Source organism: Somniosus microcephalus, chromosome 29 (genome assembly GCF_052327205.1).
Source record: "Somniosus microcephalus isolate GS21.2 chromosome 29, FLI_Smic_1.0, whole genome shotgun sequence".
Classification (NCBI taxonomy): Eukaryota; Metazoa; Chordata; class Chondrichthyes; order Squaliformes; family Somniosidae; genus Somniosus; species Somniosus microcephalus.
In genome coordinates this window covers 37,340,015-37,359,415 of record NC_141015.1, presented here as the reverse complement: position 1 = coordinate 37,359,415, position 19,401 = coordinate 37,340,015, and the positions used below count along the sequence as shown (strand labels likewise).

The window sequence follows — 19,401 nt, the reverse complement described above, 5'->3', positions numbered from 1 at the left end:
TCCCTATTACAGGAAACTCTTTTTTTAATCCGGCACCGACGGGACCGGCGTGGTACCGGTTTATCAAAAAGTCCGGATTACAGAGAGGTATAGTTAAAAGGTACGAGAGCTCCGTACACAGCAACAAATCCAGGCTTCCCTGTTGCTTAGCAACAGTTGCAGGAACTCCGGCCACAGACCAAGCGTCCCTGTTGCTTAGCAACAAGTGCAGGAACCCCGGTTACATGGCCACAGATCCAGGAACGGCCACTAATATGAAGTAAAACTTACCTGAACCTACTCCTGAATTTTGCCGGTTAACAGAGATTTCCGGTTATTTAGGTGCCGGTAAATCGAGAGTTTCCTGTACGTAGAAAATAACGTGTGATACCCAGGCAAATGGAGAAATGGATTAACCTCTCGGCGCCTTTTGCTGTGCTACAAATGCGTAACTGTCAACTGTGTAATAAACCTTGCTTTTTCTTTCAATATTGATTACACTACACTGTGTCTGCAGGTTAAAGTAAGTGGGTTAATGGCAATTTACTGTGTGTACAAGAGTTGGGATCAATAGTAATGGCTGAAATGTGAATTCTTATAGCGAGCGAGTTCTTTGATTGAATTTCCTCCCTTTATTTCAATGCCCCCTTGTTTGGAAACTGGTGCCTTTTCCTATTCCTCATTCAATACAGTTTCCAAAGGACAGTAGGATTGTTTTGGATTCTTTCGCCACCATTTCTAACAGGTTTCCAGAGCTGGATGTGTATCCATTTGCCTGTTGGCAACCAGTTGAGATTGAACCAGGACAGAACCAGGATTACCTGTAACAACAGCCGATACAAATGTGACACGAGAGGAATTGTCTGTATTTTCGGGCTATTCTGGGCCACGCCCGGGAATTAAATGAACACGATTGCTCTGTAGGGACAAGACAGCTTTAAACTGAACTTAATTCCAAGATTTAGCTCAGTTTGGATTCAGGTTTCTGATTAAACAGTTTTATAGAGACCGAGGCAGGATACTCAGCGAGTGACACCAATGCCATGTTTTGTGGAGATTAGAGGCAGTACTGGGTCCTGGTGGGATTAAATCCAGTGCCGTGTTTTGGGGAGACAGGCGGCATAGAATTACATAGAATTTACGGCACAGAAACAGGCCATTCGGCCCAACTGGTCTATTCCGTTCCACATGAACCTCTTCCCACCCTTCTTCATCTCACCCTATCAGAATAACCTTCTATTCCTTTCTCCTTCATGTGTTTATCTAGCTTCCCCTTAACTGCATCTATACTATTCGCCTCAACCACTCCCTGTGGTAGCGAGTTCCACATTCTCACCACTCTCTGGGTAAAGAAGTTTCTCCTGAATTCCCTTTTGGATTTATTACAGACTATTTTATATTTATGAACCCTAGTTTTGGACTCCCCCACAAGTGGAAACATTTTCTCTACAACTATTCTATCAAATCCCTTCATAGTTTTAAAGACCTCTACTAGGTCGCCCCCTCAGCCTTCTTTTCTAAAGAGCCCCAGCCTGTTCAGGCTTTCAGTCCAGGCAGTGCCAGGTCCTTTTGGGATCGAATCCAATCCCAGGTTCATCGCCTTTTCCATGATCTAGAACAGAATGATGTTATTGGCTAAATGCTACATTGTGATGTATGGCACAAAATAAGGCGAGATCCTTTGGGAAAACTCTGCACCTTTCTTTGACAGGTCCGCTGTACCTTATCGTGGAATACGCAAAATATGGATCTCTGAGAAGTTTCCTGAGGGAAAGTCGCAAAGTCGGCCCCAGTTACTTGGGTGAAGGCAATCGAAATTCCAGTTACCTGGATAATCCGGATGAACGGGCCCTGACCATGGGAGACTTGATATCCTTTGCCTGGCAGATCTCCCGTGGAATGCAGTACCTGGCTGAAATGAAGGTGATCTTTAATTTGCTGTGTGCATATTTGTTGTTGAAGATGTTGGGTGACCAGAACGCACATGGCATTTCGAGGAGATGAACAGTGCGTTTATACCTGAGCCTTGCCTGCGAATCACTCCCCGCTAGTTCGAGTGAGCCCTTGGCTTAGTGGTTAGAATTCACACCTCCGAGTCAGAAGGTACAGGGATTCAAACGCTGCTCCAGACAGTCCCGGCGAGTGGAGACCAGAGCTGCCAGCTTTCAGTTCTGGATTCACATCCGGTTGGTGGCCCCATCTCATCGTATGGGCTGTGGGAGCCCATAAAACCCTCCTGCTGTATAAGACAGTAATGGCACAGTTTTAAAGAGTGTGCAGGGACAGAGGGACCTGGGAGTTAATGTGCATTGGTCCCTGAAGGTGGCAGGACATATTGAGAGAGTGGTTAACAAGCCATATGGGATCTTGGGCGTCATAAATAGAGGTATTGAGTACAAAAGTAGAGAAGTTATGCTGAACCTTTATAAAGCGCTGGTTAGGCCACAGCTGGAGTATTGTGTCCAGTTCTGGTCACCACACTTTAGGAAGGATGTGAAGGCACTTGAGAGGGTGCAGAGGAGATTTACCAGAATGGTTCCAGGGATGGGGGATCTTAACTACAAGGACAGGTTGGAGAAGCTGGATTTGTTTTCATTAGAGCAAAGGAGGTTGAGGGGTGATTTGATAGAGGTGTACAAGATTATGACGGGTTTGGATAGGCTAGATGGGGAAAGGATGTTCCCACTAGTTGATGGTACAAGGACTAGGGGACACAGATTTAAGGTTTTGGGCAAGAGATACGGGGGGACGTGAGGAAAAAAAATTTTATGCAGCGAGTGGTGAGGACCTGGACCTCGCTGCCGACGGAAGTGGTGGAAGCGGAGACACTCAATGTTTTCAAGGGGAGACTGGATAGGCACTTGAGGGAAATAAACTTGCAGGGCTACAGGGATAGAGCGGGGGAATGGGACTGACTGGATTGCTCTACAGAGAGCAGGCATGGACTTGATGGGCCGAATGGCCTCCTTCTGTGCCTCTATGACTCTATGACTAACCCCTCTATGGGTTGGTATAAGGATGGTTACGGCCATGGACGGAGCGTTCATCGTTAGTCAGCCTGCGAATCCTTCCACTACATCACACAATTCTCCAAGGGAAGAACAGAATAAACCTCTCACTAGTAAAATCAATTGGACCATTATTTATATCGTGGGTCCAGATGTGAGTTGCATGCCACTTGTCAATCTGACGTCCATAACCAGTGAGTGACCTAAGTTATAAATGGTTGAGTTCTATACTTCCACCCAGTAAAGAACTTCCATTACAGACTTCACTGTCTGGGAGGTTGTAGTGAGACCAATAAAGCAGAGCTTTTCGACCTCCTGGTTTGATGTGATGCTCATCTATTTAGCTACCTTTGCCTTTGTATTTTCTTCTTAGCTTGTCCATCGTGACCTGGCAGCGCGGAACGTTCTGGTTGCTGAGGGGCGTAAGATGAAGATCTCCGATTTTGGGCTCTCCAGGGATGTGTATGAGGAGGACTCTTATGTAAAAAGAAGCAAGGTATTGTGTACCTCCTTTAGTCATCCACCAGCTAAAAGATCTGCAATGGCTCCCTGCCCCTCAGTGCATTGCTTGCAAAACAATGCTTCTTATCGGTGTAACCCCTTCACCTTTTGTTATGATTAGCATCAGGATGTGACCAACCCTGTGTTTACTGCCCATTGCTTGTAGCCCTGAGAAGGCCATTTAATGGGAAGGCGGTGATGGCACCACCAATATTAAACAAGATGGTCCAATTAAACGGCGTGGAACCAGAATGGAACCAACCTTCTGCTTTGTAGCGTGTTTTTGGGCAGCTCAGCGATTTGCTCGGCCACTTCAGAGAGCATTAAGAGTCGCCCACGTGGTTTGGGACTGGAATCACGTGTGGACCAGACCAGGTATAGAGGGTGGCACGACACTGGTGAAGCAGTTGGGTTTTTACAACAGTCCAGCAGCTTTCTGGTGTCTGCCCACAGATTGCCAAATGTATTGAATTCAATTTCACAACTTGCCACGCTGGATATGAACTCACAACCTCCCTAGAATTTAGAAGAATGAGAGGCGATCTCATTGAAACATATAAAATTCTTACAGGCCTTGGACAGCATAAATGCTGGGACGATATTTCCCTGGCTGGAGAGTCTAGAACTAGGGGGCATAGTCTCAGGATAAGGGGTCGGCCATTTATGACTGAGATGAGGAGGAATTTCTTCACTTAGAGGGTTGTGAATCTTTGGAATTCTCTTCCCCAGAGGGCTGTGGAGGCTCAGTCGTTGAGTATATTCAAGACAGAGATTGATGGATTTTTGGATATTAAGGGAATCAAGGGATATGGGGATCGGGCAGGAAAGTGGATTTGAGGTAGAAGATCAGCGCCATAATCTTATTGAATGGCGGAGCAAGCTCGTGGGGCCGTATGGCCTACTCCTGCCCCTATCTATTATGTTCTTATGAGTTGCTTATTCAGTATTACAACCACTGCACTACCAGCCTTCTGTCCCCTCCCTTTAGGACTCTAACTCTGGCCTTCCATATATCTCAACCATCCCCACCCCATCCCTCACCTCCACTCCCCCATTGGTGGAAGAGCCTTCAGCCATCTCGGCCCTACTCTTTGGAATGTCTTTCCTAAGGCTCCCTAACTCTGTACCTTACTCTTTCTCTTCAAAAGCCTTCTCACTCTGCGACCAAGCTTTTGGTCATCTCTCCTAACTCACCCACAATGGCTCGGTGCCTCTTCCTTTATTCCTCTGTGAAGTAGCTTAGGGCATCTTTTCCATGTTAATGGTGGTATATAAGTACAAGTTGCTTAAAAATATGTGAAATGTTCCACTGTCATCCAATGGTACAAAGGGTAGGGTCTTTGGTTTCCAACCAGAAGGGCATTGGGTTGAAGGCCAAGCACGGTTTCTGGAGCCCATCTAGGTCAGCTGGATGAGCTTCATCAATTGTAGGCTGGACAAAGGATGGAGTACAGCCCAGATGAAAAGGCGGGCAGGAAAAGACCATCAAAGGCCCATCCATGCTCCCCCTATTCATTAGACGGAGCTGGCTACTTTCATCCCGCTTCCCTGTTCATTCCTGATAAAGGGTAGGTCAACATTCCGGGTCGAGACCCTTCATCAGAACTGGGAGGTAGGAAGAGGTTTACTCTTCATAGAAGCTTTACCTGTGATTATAAATGAGAGGCGTTCCTGCAAATTGTACCCTCTCAGTTGGAAGGGTGGGTGGGATGGGCTCTCTCTCAGTCCATACTTCTGATGAGTGATTTTTTTTCTCTCTTCTCCAGGGTCGGATTCCTGTCAAGTGGATGGCGATTGAGTCTTTGTTTGATCATATCTACACCTCGCAAAGTGATGTGTGAGTCTTGCTTGCTGACCAACTTGTGTACAATTAGAATCGTGAACCTAGATTATACGCCATTTTTTGCCTGATTTTAGGGCAATAATTGGCAGGTGGAACTGACTAATTGGGCACGGTCCCATTATTGATGGGACAAATTAGAGGAATGTCAGGGTCATGCACTCTAATCCCATTTCCCTGCATTCTTTTACGTGCTTCCTTGTCAAATAGTTATCCAATTCCCTTGAATCTTATCACTGTCCCAATATCTACTTCATAGAATGATACAGCACAGAAGGAGGCCATTCGGCCCATCCTGCCTGTGCCAGCTCTTTGAAAGAGCTCTCCAACTAGTCCCACTCCCCTGCCCTTTCCCTCATAGCCCTGCAAATTTTTCCCCTTCAAGTGTGCCAAAGCATTCCTGCTAATTCAGCACAGACTAATGATTTGAACCCTGAACCTTCCTAGACTGTTAGCCTTAACCAACTGAGTCATTGGACCAACTTCATCAGAATGCCCTGGAAGGGCCATTGTTGGTATGTGCAGTCCTAACACAACTTTCTTTCCTTGCACTATCCAGGTGGTCATTTGGCATTCTCCTTTGGGAAATAGTGACACTGGGTGGAAATCCATATCCTGGAATTGCCCCTGAACGCCTCTTCAATCTCCTAAAGACAGGATACCGGATGGAGAGACCAGAAAACTGCAGTGAGGAAATGTACGATGAACTTTAAAAGCTAGAAACATAGAAGATAGGAGCAGGAGTAGGCCATTCGGCCCCTCGAGCCTGCTCCGCCATTCAATGAAATCATGGCTGATCATCCAAACTCAGTACCCTGTCCCTGCCTTCTCCCCAAATCCCTTGATCCCTTTAACCTTAAGAAATATTTCTAACTCCTTTTTGAATATATTTAATGAATTGGCTTCAACTGCCTTGTGTGGTAGAGAATTCCACAGGTTCACCACTCTCTGGATGAAGAAATTCTTCCTCATCTCAGTCCTAAATGGCTTACCCCTTATCCTTAGACTGTGACCCCTGGTTCTGGACTCCCCCGCCATCGGGAACATCCTATCTGCATCTAGTCTATCTAGTCCTGTTAGAATTTTATAAGTTTCAATGAGATCCCCTCTCATTCTTCTAAACTCCAGCGAGTATAAGCCCAATTGACCAAATCACTCGTCATACGTCATTCCTGCCATCCCAGGTATCAGTCTGGTGAATCTTCGCTGCACTCCCTCCATGGCAAGAACATCCTTCCTCAGATAAGGCGACCAAAACTGCATACAATACTCAAGGTGTGGTCTCACCAAGGCCCTGTACAACTGCAGCAAGACATCCTTGCTCCTGTACTCGAACCCTCTCGCTACGAAGGCCAACATACCATTTGCCTTCTTAACCGCCTGCTGCATCTGCATGCTTACACCAATGGGTAGAATTTCTGAGTTGGCGTTTCTGGTGCAAAATCTTCGCACAACATAGCGGGAGTTTGGGTAGGGAGGTCAACACCAGGACGGGAGGTCAGCAGGGGATGGGGAGGTCAGCACGGGGCGGGAAGGTCAATGCCGGGCGGGGAGGTTAGTGCCAGCTTTTACTGGTGCAGTCAGTGTTGTAATTTACAGTTTGCAAATACACCGTAATTCTCTCCCTCCCTCAGGTACAGTCAGTGTTGTAAATGTGCTGTCATTCTCCCTCAGGTACAACTTGATGCTGCGATGTTGGAAACAAGAGCCAGACAAACGGCCTACATTTGCAGAAATCAGCAAAGAACTGGAGAAAATGATGGTGAAGAGTCGGGTAGGTACAATGAATTACTGGCATCCTCCAAATTTAGTGCCATTTTCATTTGATTGAGAAACAAAGGGGAAGGGTGAAGTCACTGAATGCAGGACACCACCAAGGTTGAGAAGAATAAAAAGGATGAGATAAATCTGGAAGTAGTAATTGGGTGACACCAGACTTGGGCTTTAAGGTTGTAGGAAGATGGGAAGACTGGGAGTGGTGAGGAGTTCCACAACTTACAGGTACTAAAGAGGAATGAGTTTGAGTAGGAGATTGTGTGATTAATCTTGATTTCAACAGTGAGGATTGAGAGAGGAGGAAACATAGAAACATAGAAGATAGGAGCAGGAGTAGGCCATTCGGCCCCTCGAGCCTGCTCCGCCATTCAATGCGATCATGGCTGATCATCCAAGTTCAGTACCTGGTCCCTGCTTTCTCCCCATATCCCTTGATCCCTTTAGCCTTAAGAAATATATCCAACTCCTTCTTGAATATATTTAATGAATTGGCCTCTACTGCCTCCTGTGGTAGAGAATTCCACAGGTTCACCACTCTCTGGGTGAAGAAATTCCTCCTCATTTCTGTCCTAAATGGCTTACCCCTTATCCTTAGACTGTGACCCCTGGTTCTGGACTCCCCAGCCATCGGGAACATCCTCCCTGCATCTAGTCTGTCCAGTCCTGCCAGAATTTTATAAGTTTCAATGAGATCCCCTCTCATTCTTCTAAACTCCAGCAAGTACAAGCCCAATCGACCCAATCTCTCCTCATACGTCATTCCTGCCATCCCAGGTATCAGTCTGGTGAATCTTCGCTGCACTCCCTCCATGGCAAGAACATCCTTCCTCAGATAAGGCGACCAAAACTGCACACAATACTCAAGATGTGGTCTCACCAAGGCCCTGTACAACTGCAGCAAGACATCCTTGTTCCTGTACTCAAACCCTCTCGCTATGAAGGCCAACATACCATTTAGAGCATGTAGGATGGAATATTTGGAACTTAGAACGAGTAGGAGGACATTTCAGAGGAGAACCAACCATTATAGTAGTGAACAAAATAGAGATACAAGAAAGGTTGAGAGAGAAGTTGGAGGTTAGAGATGAGACAGGGATTGCCTATTGCTTGACGAGCTCTCTCCTGCGTCCTATCAAAGGGGTGGGATACCTGTTAGAAGAACCTCTCCAGATATGAGTGCAGGATTCAAGACATAGGAAGACTTGAGCTTCATGGAGAGTTTAGAGCTATTGAGGGGCAATAGAACTGTTTGATATGAAAGGAGACATTGACTGCAATGGAACTGAGCATCAGGTGCTGCGTATAACGGGCGGCCGATCTGATAGCGCCCGTTCTGTGACACCGCCCGAGATGAATTTCTAGGCCTGTGATTTCCCAGGATATCCCTTCCACAGGAAGAGATTCATTCTATTCTCGGCGTCGATATGTACTCTGGTGCCATATCACAGGCTGCAAGACTTTAGGCCAAATCAGTCAATGGCCATTGATGTTCAGTGAGCCAACCACATGCACCGTTACGTAAAATGCTCAAATAAGCTGTGTGTTCTGGAATAAAAATCACATATTGTTCTCGTTAATTACAGACTCACAACGTGATAGTCCAGTAAAAGGGATTCCAGATGGACTTACTGAGTATAATATTGTTTTTAACAGGCAATTACCAAATAATGGCTTCCTGGGTATTACAGTTTGAGTGATAATGATGTTTATATCGTAGTTAATTAATGGGGCGCTATTACTTGGTATAATCAGGCTGGGGCAGGGCTGTACAGGCCATTGTAACAGTTAAAGTGGCCATGAATCCTTGAGGCTGAAGTCACTACGAATTGGAACTGACATATACACCACAGTCACTCTTTTGTAAAAAGCTCTCCACCGTGGAGCTATTTTTTTTCCAATAAAACATCCCACTCCTCTCACTTGACCTGACTATGTAATATATTAGCCTGTAAAGTCCTCTCTTCCTGCCACGGGGTGAAAATCGCACAAATAAACATTTGACGGCCATAGTAGCAGCGATATACACAAACTAGCGTGGGTAAATGGAAGTCAAACAAGGATCTCCTGAATGTTGCGCCTAGATCGAGGCCTCGCATCATCTGAAATTTCTGCTTTGCAATCAAATAAATTCCGGTTTGCAACACTGCTGTGCGGATATATTACTGTGGAGAAAGTGAAAAAAAGACTTGCATTTCTATAGCGCCTTTCATGACCTCAGGACGTCCCAAAGCGCTTTACAGCCAATGAAGTACTTTTTTGGAGTATAGTCACTGTTGTAATGTAGGAAACCCAGCAGCCAATTTGTGCACAGCAAGCTCCCAAAAACAGCAATGAAGCAAATGAGCAGATCATCTGTTTTAGGTGTTGGATGAGGGATAAAAAAATGGCCCCAGGACACTGGGGAGATCTCCCCTAATCTTCTTCCGTGGGATTTTTTACGTCCACCTGAGAGAGCAGACGGGGCCTCGGTTTAATGTCTCATCCGAAAGACAGCACCTCCGACAGTGCGGCGCTCCCTCAGCACTGCACTGGAGTGTCAGCCTAGATTTTTGTGCTCAAGTGTCTGGAGTGGGACTTGAACCCGCAACCTTCTGACTCAGAGGCAAGAATGTTACCAATTGAGACAAAAAAAGTGAATCAGTTAAGGCGTATCACAGCCAGTGGCAGAAAGACTTCAATGGAAATAAAAATCGGGATAATGTATCACCAATTTTACACTATCGCACAAAGTCAAAATTACCCCTCCCTCTCTCTCATTCTATCTCTATCTTTACCTATTGCCCGCTCTCTCTTTCTGTTTGTCTCTCTATCACTGTCTCTCTTGATCTATATGGTTCTAGATCTGTCTCCATCTCTCTATCTTCTCTGTCAGTCTCTCTCTCTCTCCCTGTCCCCCTCTATCTGTCTGACTCTCTATCGCACTATTTATTTGTCTCTATCTGTCTCTCTGTATCTCTTTCTCTCTCTGTCTCCCTCTCTCTATCTTTCTTTCTATCTCTGTCTCTTTCCCTCTCTATCTTTCTTTTCTCCTCTATCTATCTTTCTATCATTGTCTCTCTCTTTCCCTCTCTCTCCTCTCTATGGTTCTGTCTCTATCTTTCTTTCTGTTTCTGCCCACTATTTAAGAAAGGAGGGAGAGAGAAAATGGGGAACTACAGACCAGTTAGCCTGACATCAGTAGCAGGGAAAATGCTCAAGTCTATTATTAAGGATGTGGTAACAGAGCACTTAGAAAATAATAATAGGATTGGGCAGAGTGAACACGGATTTATGAAAAGGAAATTATGTTTGATGAATCTGTTAGAGTTTTTTGAGGTTGTAACTAGCAGAATAGATAAGGGGAAACCATTGGATGTAGTGTATTTGGATTTTCAGAAGGCATTTGATAAGGTTATTAAACAAAATTAGGGCTCAAGGGATTGGGGGTAATATACTAGCATGGATTGAATATTGGTTAACAGACAGAAAACAGAGTAGGAATAAACGGGTCATTTTCGGGTTGTCAGGTTGTAACTAGTGGGGTACCGCAAGGATCAGTGCTTTAGCCTCAGCTATTCACAATCTACATCAATGATTTGGATGAGGGGACCAAATGTAATATATCCAAGTTTGCTGATGATACAAAGCTGAGTGGGAATGTAAGTTGTGAGGAGGATGCAAGGAGGCTTCAAGGGGATATAGACAGGCTAAGTGAGTGGGCAAGATCATGTCAAATGGAATATAATGTGGAAAAATGTGAAGTTATCCACTTTGGTAGGAAAAATAGAAAAGCAGAGTATTTTTTAAATGGTGAGAGATTGGGAAATGTTGGTGTTCAGAGGGACCTGGGTGTCCTTGTACATGAATCACTGAAAGTTAACATGCAGGTACAGCAAGCAATTAGGAAAGCAAATGGTATGTTGGCCTTTATTACAAGAGGATTTGAGTTTAAGAGTAAAGACGTCTTACTGCAATTATATAGGGCCCTGGTGAGACCACACCTGGAGTACTGTGTACAGTTTTGGTCTCCTTACCTAAGGAAGGATATACTTGCCATAGAGGGAGTGCAACGAAGGTTCACCAGACTGATTCCTGTGATGGGGGGATTGTCCTATGAGGAGAGATTGAGTAGACTAGGCCTATATTCTCTAGAGTTTAGAAGAATGAGAGGTGATCTCATTGAAACATATAAAATTCTTACAGGACATGACAGGGTAGATGCAGGGAGGATGATTCCCCTGGCTGGGGAGTCTAGAACCAGGGGTCACAGTCTCAGAATAAGGGGTCGGCCATTTAGGACTGAGATGAGGAGAAATTTCTTCACTCAGAGGGTGGTGAATCTTTGGAATTCTCTACCCCAGAGGGCTGTGCAGGCTCAGTCGTTGAGTATATTCAAGACAGAGATCGATAGATTTTTGGATATTAAGGGAATCAAGGGATATGGGGATAGTGCAGGAAAGTGGAGTTGAGGTAGAAGATCAGCCATGATCTCATTGAATGGCGGAGCAGGCTCGAGGGGCTGAATGGCCTATTCCTGCTCCTACTTCTTATGCCCCCCTCCTCCCTCTCGATCTATCTTTCTTTCTTTCTATCTCTGTCTCTCTTTCCATCTCTCGTCTCTCCATCATTCTGTCTCTATCCTTCTTTCTCTTTCTGTCCCTCTCCTCCTTCTCTATCTATCTATCTTCCTTTCTATCTATCTATCTTTCCATCTCTCTCCACACTCTCTCTATCGTTCTGTCTCTCTCGCTATCTTTCCTTCTCCCTTGCTCCCTCCCTCCCTCTCGTATGTGTTTTGTTCAATTTTTGAAATCAATGGGAAAAGTTGAGCGTAAGTTTCTGGTTTTGTCTCTAGGATTACCTGGACCTTGCTGCCTCCACGCCGTCCGACTCCCTGCTCTATGATGACGGAGTGGCTGAAGAGGAGACGCCATTGGTAGACTGTAATAATGCTCCCCTCCCTCGGTCCCTCCCCTCCACATGGATTGAAAACAAACTCTACGGTAGAATTTCACATGCATTTACTAGATTCTAAGCTCATTTTCAGAAGCGCTGCTGCAGCCGATGGCCCCGTTTACACAGAGCGCCTCCAAGATTCGGCGACAGAGGATTGACCCAAACCAGCAAATACTCCTTGAAATGCTCTGGATTCATTGAATTCAGACACAGTGCATGCATTGTGGCACTCGCTCCCCTCTCCCTCACTGAGGAAACCTACAGCCATGGAAAGCCTGGGCTATATTTACATGGTGTAATTAGTCACCTGTGCATTTTCTCTGTTGGCTGCTGAAGAACGTCAGGCAGCTTTAAACGTCCTTAACTAGCTCGCGTCACATCTCTCTCTATATAATGTACGGTCGGTAGCATTTCTTGGCAATTAACTGCAGACTTCTCAGTAAACCCACAATAACACCATTCTTTTGTGTCAAGGACACAATGTAGCTGGGATTTCCATTGTTCGATATCTCTGCCTCTCTCTACAAACTCACACTCACACCACACCACCAAACACGCAACACAAACACGCAACACAAACACGCAAACACACAACATACAAACATGCAACACTCAAACACGCAACACGCAACACACAAACACACAACGCGCAACATGCAAACACACAACACACAAACATGCAACACAATCACACAACACACACATGCAACACAAACACGCAACACAGAAGCACGCAACACACAACGTGCAAACACACAAACATGCAACACAAACATGCCAACACACAACATGCAAATACACAAACACACAACACACTTAACACACACAAACACTAACACACACACACACGCAACACACACCTCACCAGTATTTAGAACAACACATACCTAAGGAATTACTTGCAGGCACTAATTTAATCTTGGGGTTTGGATGATGGTTATGATCCAGTCTGTCGTCTTGTCTTGCATTCACTCCCTGGCATCGATTATTTTCTCCCTAAACCATTTGAGCCCCTCGATTTATTTGCGACCATGTAATCACTCCCAGTTAGTCGCTGCTCTCTGTTAATTGGCTGTGTTTATGGGTCTTTCCTCAATCCCCCATGGTCCTGTTCCATCGCAGTGACAGTGAATCTAGTATTATATACACGTACGATTGGCAGCTCTGTGTTTTATTTGACAAGGGTTTCAGCCTAAGAATGCCCATAAAACAAACAGAATATTTCACTCGGGGACAGCGGAGTTCTCGACTGTTCTTTCACTCATGCACTATCGCTGTGTCGTGTCCCATACACGCCATTCCCATTATAAGACTCTCAGTTACAACACTGCCTCTGTGACATATCAACGTCACTATAAATCTGTTAGGTTGCAGTTCTCCTGCCACTTTCCCATTGATGCTCAATGGTCGCAATGAGCAAGTAACATAACTCTGAGGGCAGGTACCAATCTGACTTCCGCGTGCACTAAAGCAAGCACTCTTTCAGGCAGCCCTCTCCAAAACTGTACACAATACTCCAGGTGTGGTCTCACCAAGTCCCTATATAATAATTGCAGTAAGACATCTTTATTCTTATACTCAAATCCTCTTGTAATAAAGGCCAACATACCATTTGCTTTCCTAATTGCTTGTTGTACCTGCATGTTAACTTTCATTTATAACTCTCTATTACATTCCCCGCTGTCAGTATAAAGCTCTGTTATAAGAACATAAGAAATAGGAGCAGGAGTCGGCCATTCGAGCCTGCTCCACCATTCAATAAGATCAGGGCTGATCTTCGACCTCATCTGCACTTTCCCGCCCGATCCCCATATTCCTCGGTTCCCTTAGTATCCAAAAATGTATCGATCTCTGTCTGTTACACACCACGCCCTCAGTATAAGGCTCTGAGTTAATTAGCAACATTAGCAACTCATTTTTTTGTGTTACATTTCAACATAACCTGAGTCTCACTCTTAACACCCAAAATATTCTGCTCCTTGGTCGCTGTCTTTGTGAGGGCCCTATGTTATGAAGGTGGAGTGATGCAAAGCATGTTGCAGTAAAGTTGGAGAGCTAGAGACATTGAAATGAGACTGTGTGGATATTAGGGTCCAAACATTCATTGCGTTCATATAACAGCCCCTCTCCGCCGGAGTAAACGGATTAGCAGCTCAGTTAAAACAGCAGGTACGAGAGCCCGACCCCCAACAGATGCCGTGTTTAGACGGTAACGTTCCCTCACCGCGGTTGGTGGCGGGATTTGGTGGGACGGAGCCGGTATCGATTACACAGGGAAATAACCAGCTTCTCGAAAAGTGGCTACTGCAGTGAAACCGAGCACGGCACGACCCTTTCCTCCATCCTTTCACTGTCCTTCTTTCTGTCTGTTGTCGTCGACATGTCCACCCCCCACCCAAAAGGGAGAATGCGAGATGGCTAAATCCATCATTTGGGCCTAGGCCCCAGAGGCACAAGGTGAAAGAGCGTAAATTCCCATCCCATTTTAAACACACGCTAGCCATGTAAGCAGAGGCAAAGAAACATCGGCGCTGCAGCAGTTAATTCTTTTCCTTTAATTTATTATTTATTATTTTTTTTAAAGTTTCTGCCCCTTAACAACGGGGCTTGTGTTATACGTGCACTGAATCAGATGTGGTGTGTTTGGTGAGAGTAATTGTCAGCACCTGAATCGTTCTTTTTTTTTGCTGTGGTTCCCCCTTGTGCAGAAAAAATTATCTGTTTTCGTTTTTAGGCATCTCGTACCCTTGCTGGCCAGAAGACAGCCCAGTCCCCATCGCAAGATTCGATGGAACTAACTCAGTCTTTACAAGATATGCAAATGATAGTGTTTATGCAAACTGGATGGTGTCACCGACAGCTGCAAAATTTATGGAGCGCTGTGATAGTTAAAACATACTCCCAAGAAAAGCCTACAAGAGCGCACACACGGTCCGACCCTGTCGCCCCAACACACATACACACACTCTCTCATGCTCCCTCCTCACAACACTGCACAGCCTTAAAGCGGGTATAGACAGCTGAAGCCAAGGCTTCTTTGGCAGCACCTCCCAAACCCGCGACCTCTGCCACCTAGAAGGACGAGGGCAGCAGGCGCATGGGAACACCACCACCTCCAGGATCCCCTCCAAGTCACACACACCATCCTGACTTGGAAATATATCGGCCGTTCCTTCATCGCCGCTGGGTCAAAATCCTGGAACTCCCTCCCTAACAGCACTGTGGGAGCACCTTCACCACACGGACTGCAACCGTTCAAGAAGGCGGCTCACCACCACCTTCTCAAGGGCAACTAGGGATGGGCAATAAATGCTGGCCTTGCCAGCGACGCCCACATCCCATAAATGAATTTAAAAAAAAGTGTAGACTGTGAAACCTGGATTATGGTGTGAGAACCCGCCTGAGGGAATGGAACAGAGTGGATGACCTCTGACTCCCTCGCCCGGCGATCTTTTACTTCATAGGGGGTCGTTCCTTTACCCTTGAACCCCCCTGGTGTGAGTGCTGGAAACCGGGTAACTGATTGGCTCAAAAAAACAACAGAGAATGCTGGAAAAACTCAGCAGGCTTGCCTGCTTGAATGATCCCCGGGTTTTTTTTTAATAATAACCCGGAGTGAGAGAAGGAAAGAAATGAGAGGCATTCGGAGGTCTAATGGCTGCCTAGTTGCCTACCAACCGGAGTAAACAAGTGTTGGAACCAGGGTGAATGGGAAAACATTTCAGAAAAGCAGCACAGTGAAATAATATACACAGCGCTAAAGGTTAAAGTGATCTTTGTGCCAACCCTAATTTTCTGAGGCTGAACCAATTAGATTTTTAGAATAATTCATTCTTGCGCTTTTAAAATAAACCAAAAAAAATCCATATTTGCAGCTACCTCACGATGACCAAAAGAAAAAGACTTGCATTTATATAGCGCCTTTCACGACCACCAGACGCCCCAAAGCACTTTACAGCCAATGGCGTACTTTTGAAGTGCAGTCACTGTTGTAATGTAGGAAACGCGGCAGCCAAGTTGCGCACAGCAAGCTCCCACAAACAGCAATGTGATAATGACCAGATAATCTGTTTTTGTTATGTTGATTGAGGGATAAATATTGGCCAGGACACTGGGGAGAACTCCCCCCTGCTCTTCTTCGAAATATCTTATTACCTCTGTAACTCTTGGAACAGTGTTAGCTGCCTCTGACTGCGAATCAGATCCAAGATCCCCCTCCGAGTCGCACACCGTCCTGACTTAGACATAACCCACCATTCCTCCTCGTCGTTGGGCTTACATCCTAGAATTCCCTGAATAACACCATTGTGGGAGCACCATCAGCACAGGGACGGCAGCGATACAAGGAGAAGGCCCACCACCACCATCTTGGGGAACCTGGGAACAGGACTAGGCCATGCTGCCCCTCGAGCCTGTTCCGCCATTTGATCTTGGCGGATCTTTATCTTAACACCATCTGACGTAATAAAACTCACTACCCACTTGGTTTGAGCATAAAGCAAGGCTTTAATCAACTTGTTTCAGAACATGGAGGTCTAGTTGTACTTCACTAGTTCCTTGTCTTACAAAATGTCCCTGGCAAGCTGGGCCCACGCCCGAGTATTTATACTCCTTGGACGGCGCCACCAGCTGGCCGTCCAGCGTTATTTCACGAGTAGTTTCTTGATGAATGATGAGATTTATAACACCATCTACCTGCTTGGTTCCGTAACCCTGAATACCCTTGCCGAACAAAAATCTATCAATCTAAGCATTGAAATTTTCAATTGACCACCTGTCTCGACAGCTTTTTGGGGGAAGAGAGTCCATGATTTCCAACTAGGGATGGGCAACAAATGACAGCCTTGCCAGTGTTGATCAGATCTCCACAAGGGGGAATGTAGGAGGCAAACAAACCTGTTAAATTCTTCTGGCTGTTGTAAAAGTCCGGGTTCAGGTGGCAGCATAGCTGGGGAGGTGGGGAACAATTGACGGAAAGATTGGATCTTGACCCTGGGCGGAGTAAGCCTGATGGCTGATTGGCCTTGACTCACTCCGCACTTTTTCATCCCCTCGGGCTTTCCTTGACGCTTGTAGATTGCAGCTGGTCCAATGCATGTTGGAAATGTGCAAAGATGCAAATTTCGGGTGCAAATTTAGCTCTGCTCACCTGAAATGGCGAATTAATTGTGTAAATTCGGAGGTGAAGGGCAGTGAAACAAATCGAATTGGACGGTGTCAAAACCGAAGGGGAAGGGAGAGTAGAACAGGAGGCAGTTATTATTGTACCGTGGTATTTATAGTTGTGGCTGATTCTGATTGTTTGAGGTTTGTTGGTAGCCTCAGATGACACAGTGAGAGGTGAGGTAGTGATGAAAGATGAATGTATTCACGACATGAGATAGCTTGCTAATGGAGTCGTTAATCCACTTAATTTAAAAAGACTTGCATTTCTATAGCGTCTTTCACGACCTCAGGACCTTATCCCAAAGCGCTTTACAGCCAATGAAGTACTTTTGAAGTGTAGTCACTGTTGTAATGTAGGAAACGCGGCAGACAATTTGTGCACAGCAAGCTCCCACAAACAGCAAGCGATAACGAGCAGATAATCTGTTTTGGTGATGTTGGTTGAGGGATAAATATTGGCCCCAGGACACCGGGGAGAACTCCCCCTGCTCTTCTTCAAAATAGTGGACGTGGGATCTTTTACATCCACCTGAGAGAGCAGACGGGGCCTCGGTTTAATGTTTCATCCAAAAGACGGCACCTCCAACAGTGTAGCACCGCCTCAGCACTGCACTGGAGTGTCAGCCTAGATTTTTGTGCTCAAGTCTCTGGAGTGGGACTATGAACCCACAACCGCCTGACTCAGAGGCGAGGGTGCTGCCCACTGAGCCACGGCTTAAACAGCTTGCCGCCTGTGTTGAGTTGGCGGACAACATAGTGCCACACAAAACGCACTTAAGGCTCTGCACACCATAATGACCAGGCTATGATAAAGGGCCTCACTGTGTGCACGCTTCACCTCATATTGACGCCCCTTGGCTAGAAAAGCTGAGGAATCAGCATCAAGGGAATGTTTTTTGCAGCAGCCCCAGTGCATGTCTCTTTATTCCTGTTTGGGCTGGGGGGGGGGGAGGGTGGAGGGGGGGGGAGGGACCATTTTCACCGGCCCTCCTCGTTTTTAGGAAGGAATCCACAAGCGCAGAAATGAGTTGTGTTGTTCTAGACATCAGATTGGTTCTGCCTCAGCTCCCAAAGGATGAGGGCGAGGGTGCCCTTACTGTTGCTCGAGTCTATGTGTGTACCAATAACAATAACTGATTGACGTTTACAGTAAACAGCGGAAGCTTCAAATCCAACAGCAGTGCAGTGAACTGTTTCTAAAGCTGCTTCGAATAATTTGACTGGCGGTAGGAAGGCCAAAAAAATAAGTTTTGCAATTCAGGCGCATTTAGAGCTCTTTAAATTAGCATCAAAGTGATCTGACTTTGTCCATGCCAGGACTTCTGAGGTTTACAAGAGCTGGGATGCGAGGGACAAAAAATAGCTTTTTCTCATTTCCCTTTTAAGGAGCCAGATGTGGGGCCCACGTGTTAAACAATTTCACACATTGTTATTCGCGCCACCTGCTGGCAAGAACTGGGGCCGCATCTGCGGTAACGGCTTTTGTCATTGGCGCGTTAACAGCCAAGAAATTACAACTTATAACAAAGTGTGAAAGATGTGCATATTCGCAACGGTACCTGGTCTGGGGCTAGTAATGGAGCTGTTAGCCCATATATTTTAAACAGTTTACCGCCTCTGTTGAAACACCAGATCCATTAATATCCCACTAACATGGCTAAAATTGCACGCTGTCATTTTTCAGGCCATGATAATAAATGTAAAGTGGGGCAAAGCTCCTCCAAAGGGAGTGACAATTCAGAAAAAAATTCTCATCCTTATAAATAAGACAGCTGGAGTGAGCGATATTTCAAAAGACTTATTTTATCCCATATGTAATGTATATCAGCAAACAATCTTCATAAATCAACGGGACTGCCCATAAATCAACAGGACTTCCCATAAATCAATGGGACTCTCCATAAATCAATGGGACTCTCCATAAATCAACGGGACTTCCCATAAATCAATGGGACTCCCCATAAATCAATGGGACTTCCCATAAATCAATGGGACTTCCCATAAATCAATGGGACTTCCCATAAATCAATGGGACCCCCCATAAATCAATGGGACTTCCCATAAATCAACAGGACTCCCCATAAATCAACGGGACTTCCCATAAATCAATGGGACCCCCCATAAATCAATGGGACTTCCCATAAATCAACGGGACTCTCCATAAATCAATGGGACTCCCCATAAATCAATGGGACT

General features: G+C 45.7%; 1 protein-coding gene across 2 annotated transcripts in view; it reads left to right on the top strand.

Annotated features, from left to right (window-relative positions):
- The window catches only part of ret (ret proto-oncogene receptor tyrosine kinase), a 147,893-nt gene extending 129,769 nt beyond the window's left edge, over window positions 1-18,124 (top strand). The window contains exons 14-20 of one of the 2 annotated variants that reach the window (XM_085970620.1): window positions 1,691-1,902; window positions 3,361-3,483; window positions 5,255-5,325; window positions 5,888-6,025; window positions 7,003-7,102; window positions 11,939-12,086; window positions 14,774-18,124. In XM_085970620.1, the coding sequence (XP_085826746.1) occupies window positions 1,691-1,902; window positions 3,361-3,483; window positions 5,255-5,325; window positions 5,888-6,025; window positions 7,003-7,102; window positions 11,939-12,086; window positions 14,774-14,931 (950 nt within the window). In that variant the 3' untranslated portion in view covers window positions 14,932-18,124. Of the gene's footprint in view, window positions 1-1,690; window positions 1,903-3,360; window positions 3,484-5,254; window positions 5,326-5,887; window positions 6,026-7,002; window positions 7,103-11,938 lie in introns of both variants that reach the window. The other variant, XM_085970619.1, reaches the window with a different exon arrangement.
- Window positions 18,125-19,401: the final 1,277 nt, after the last annotated feature.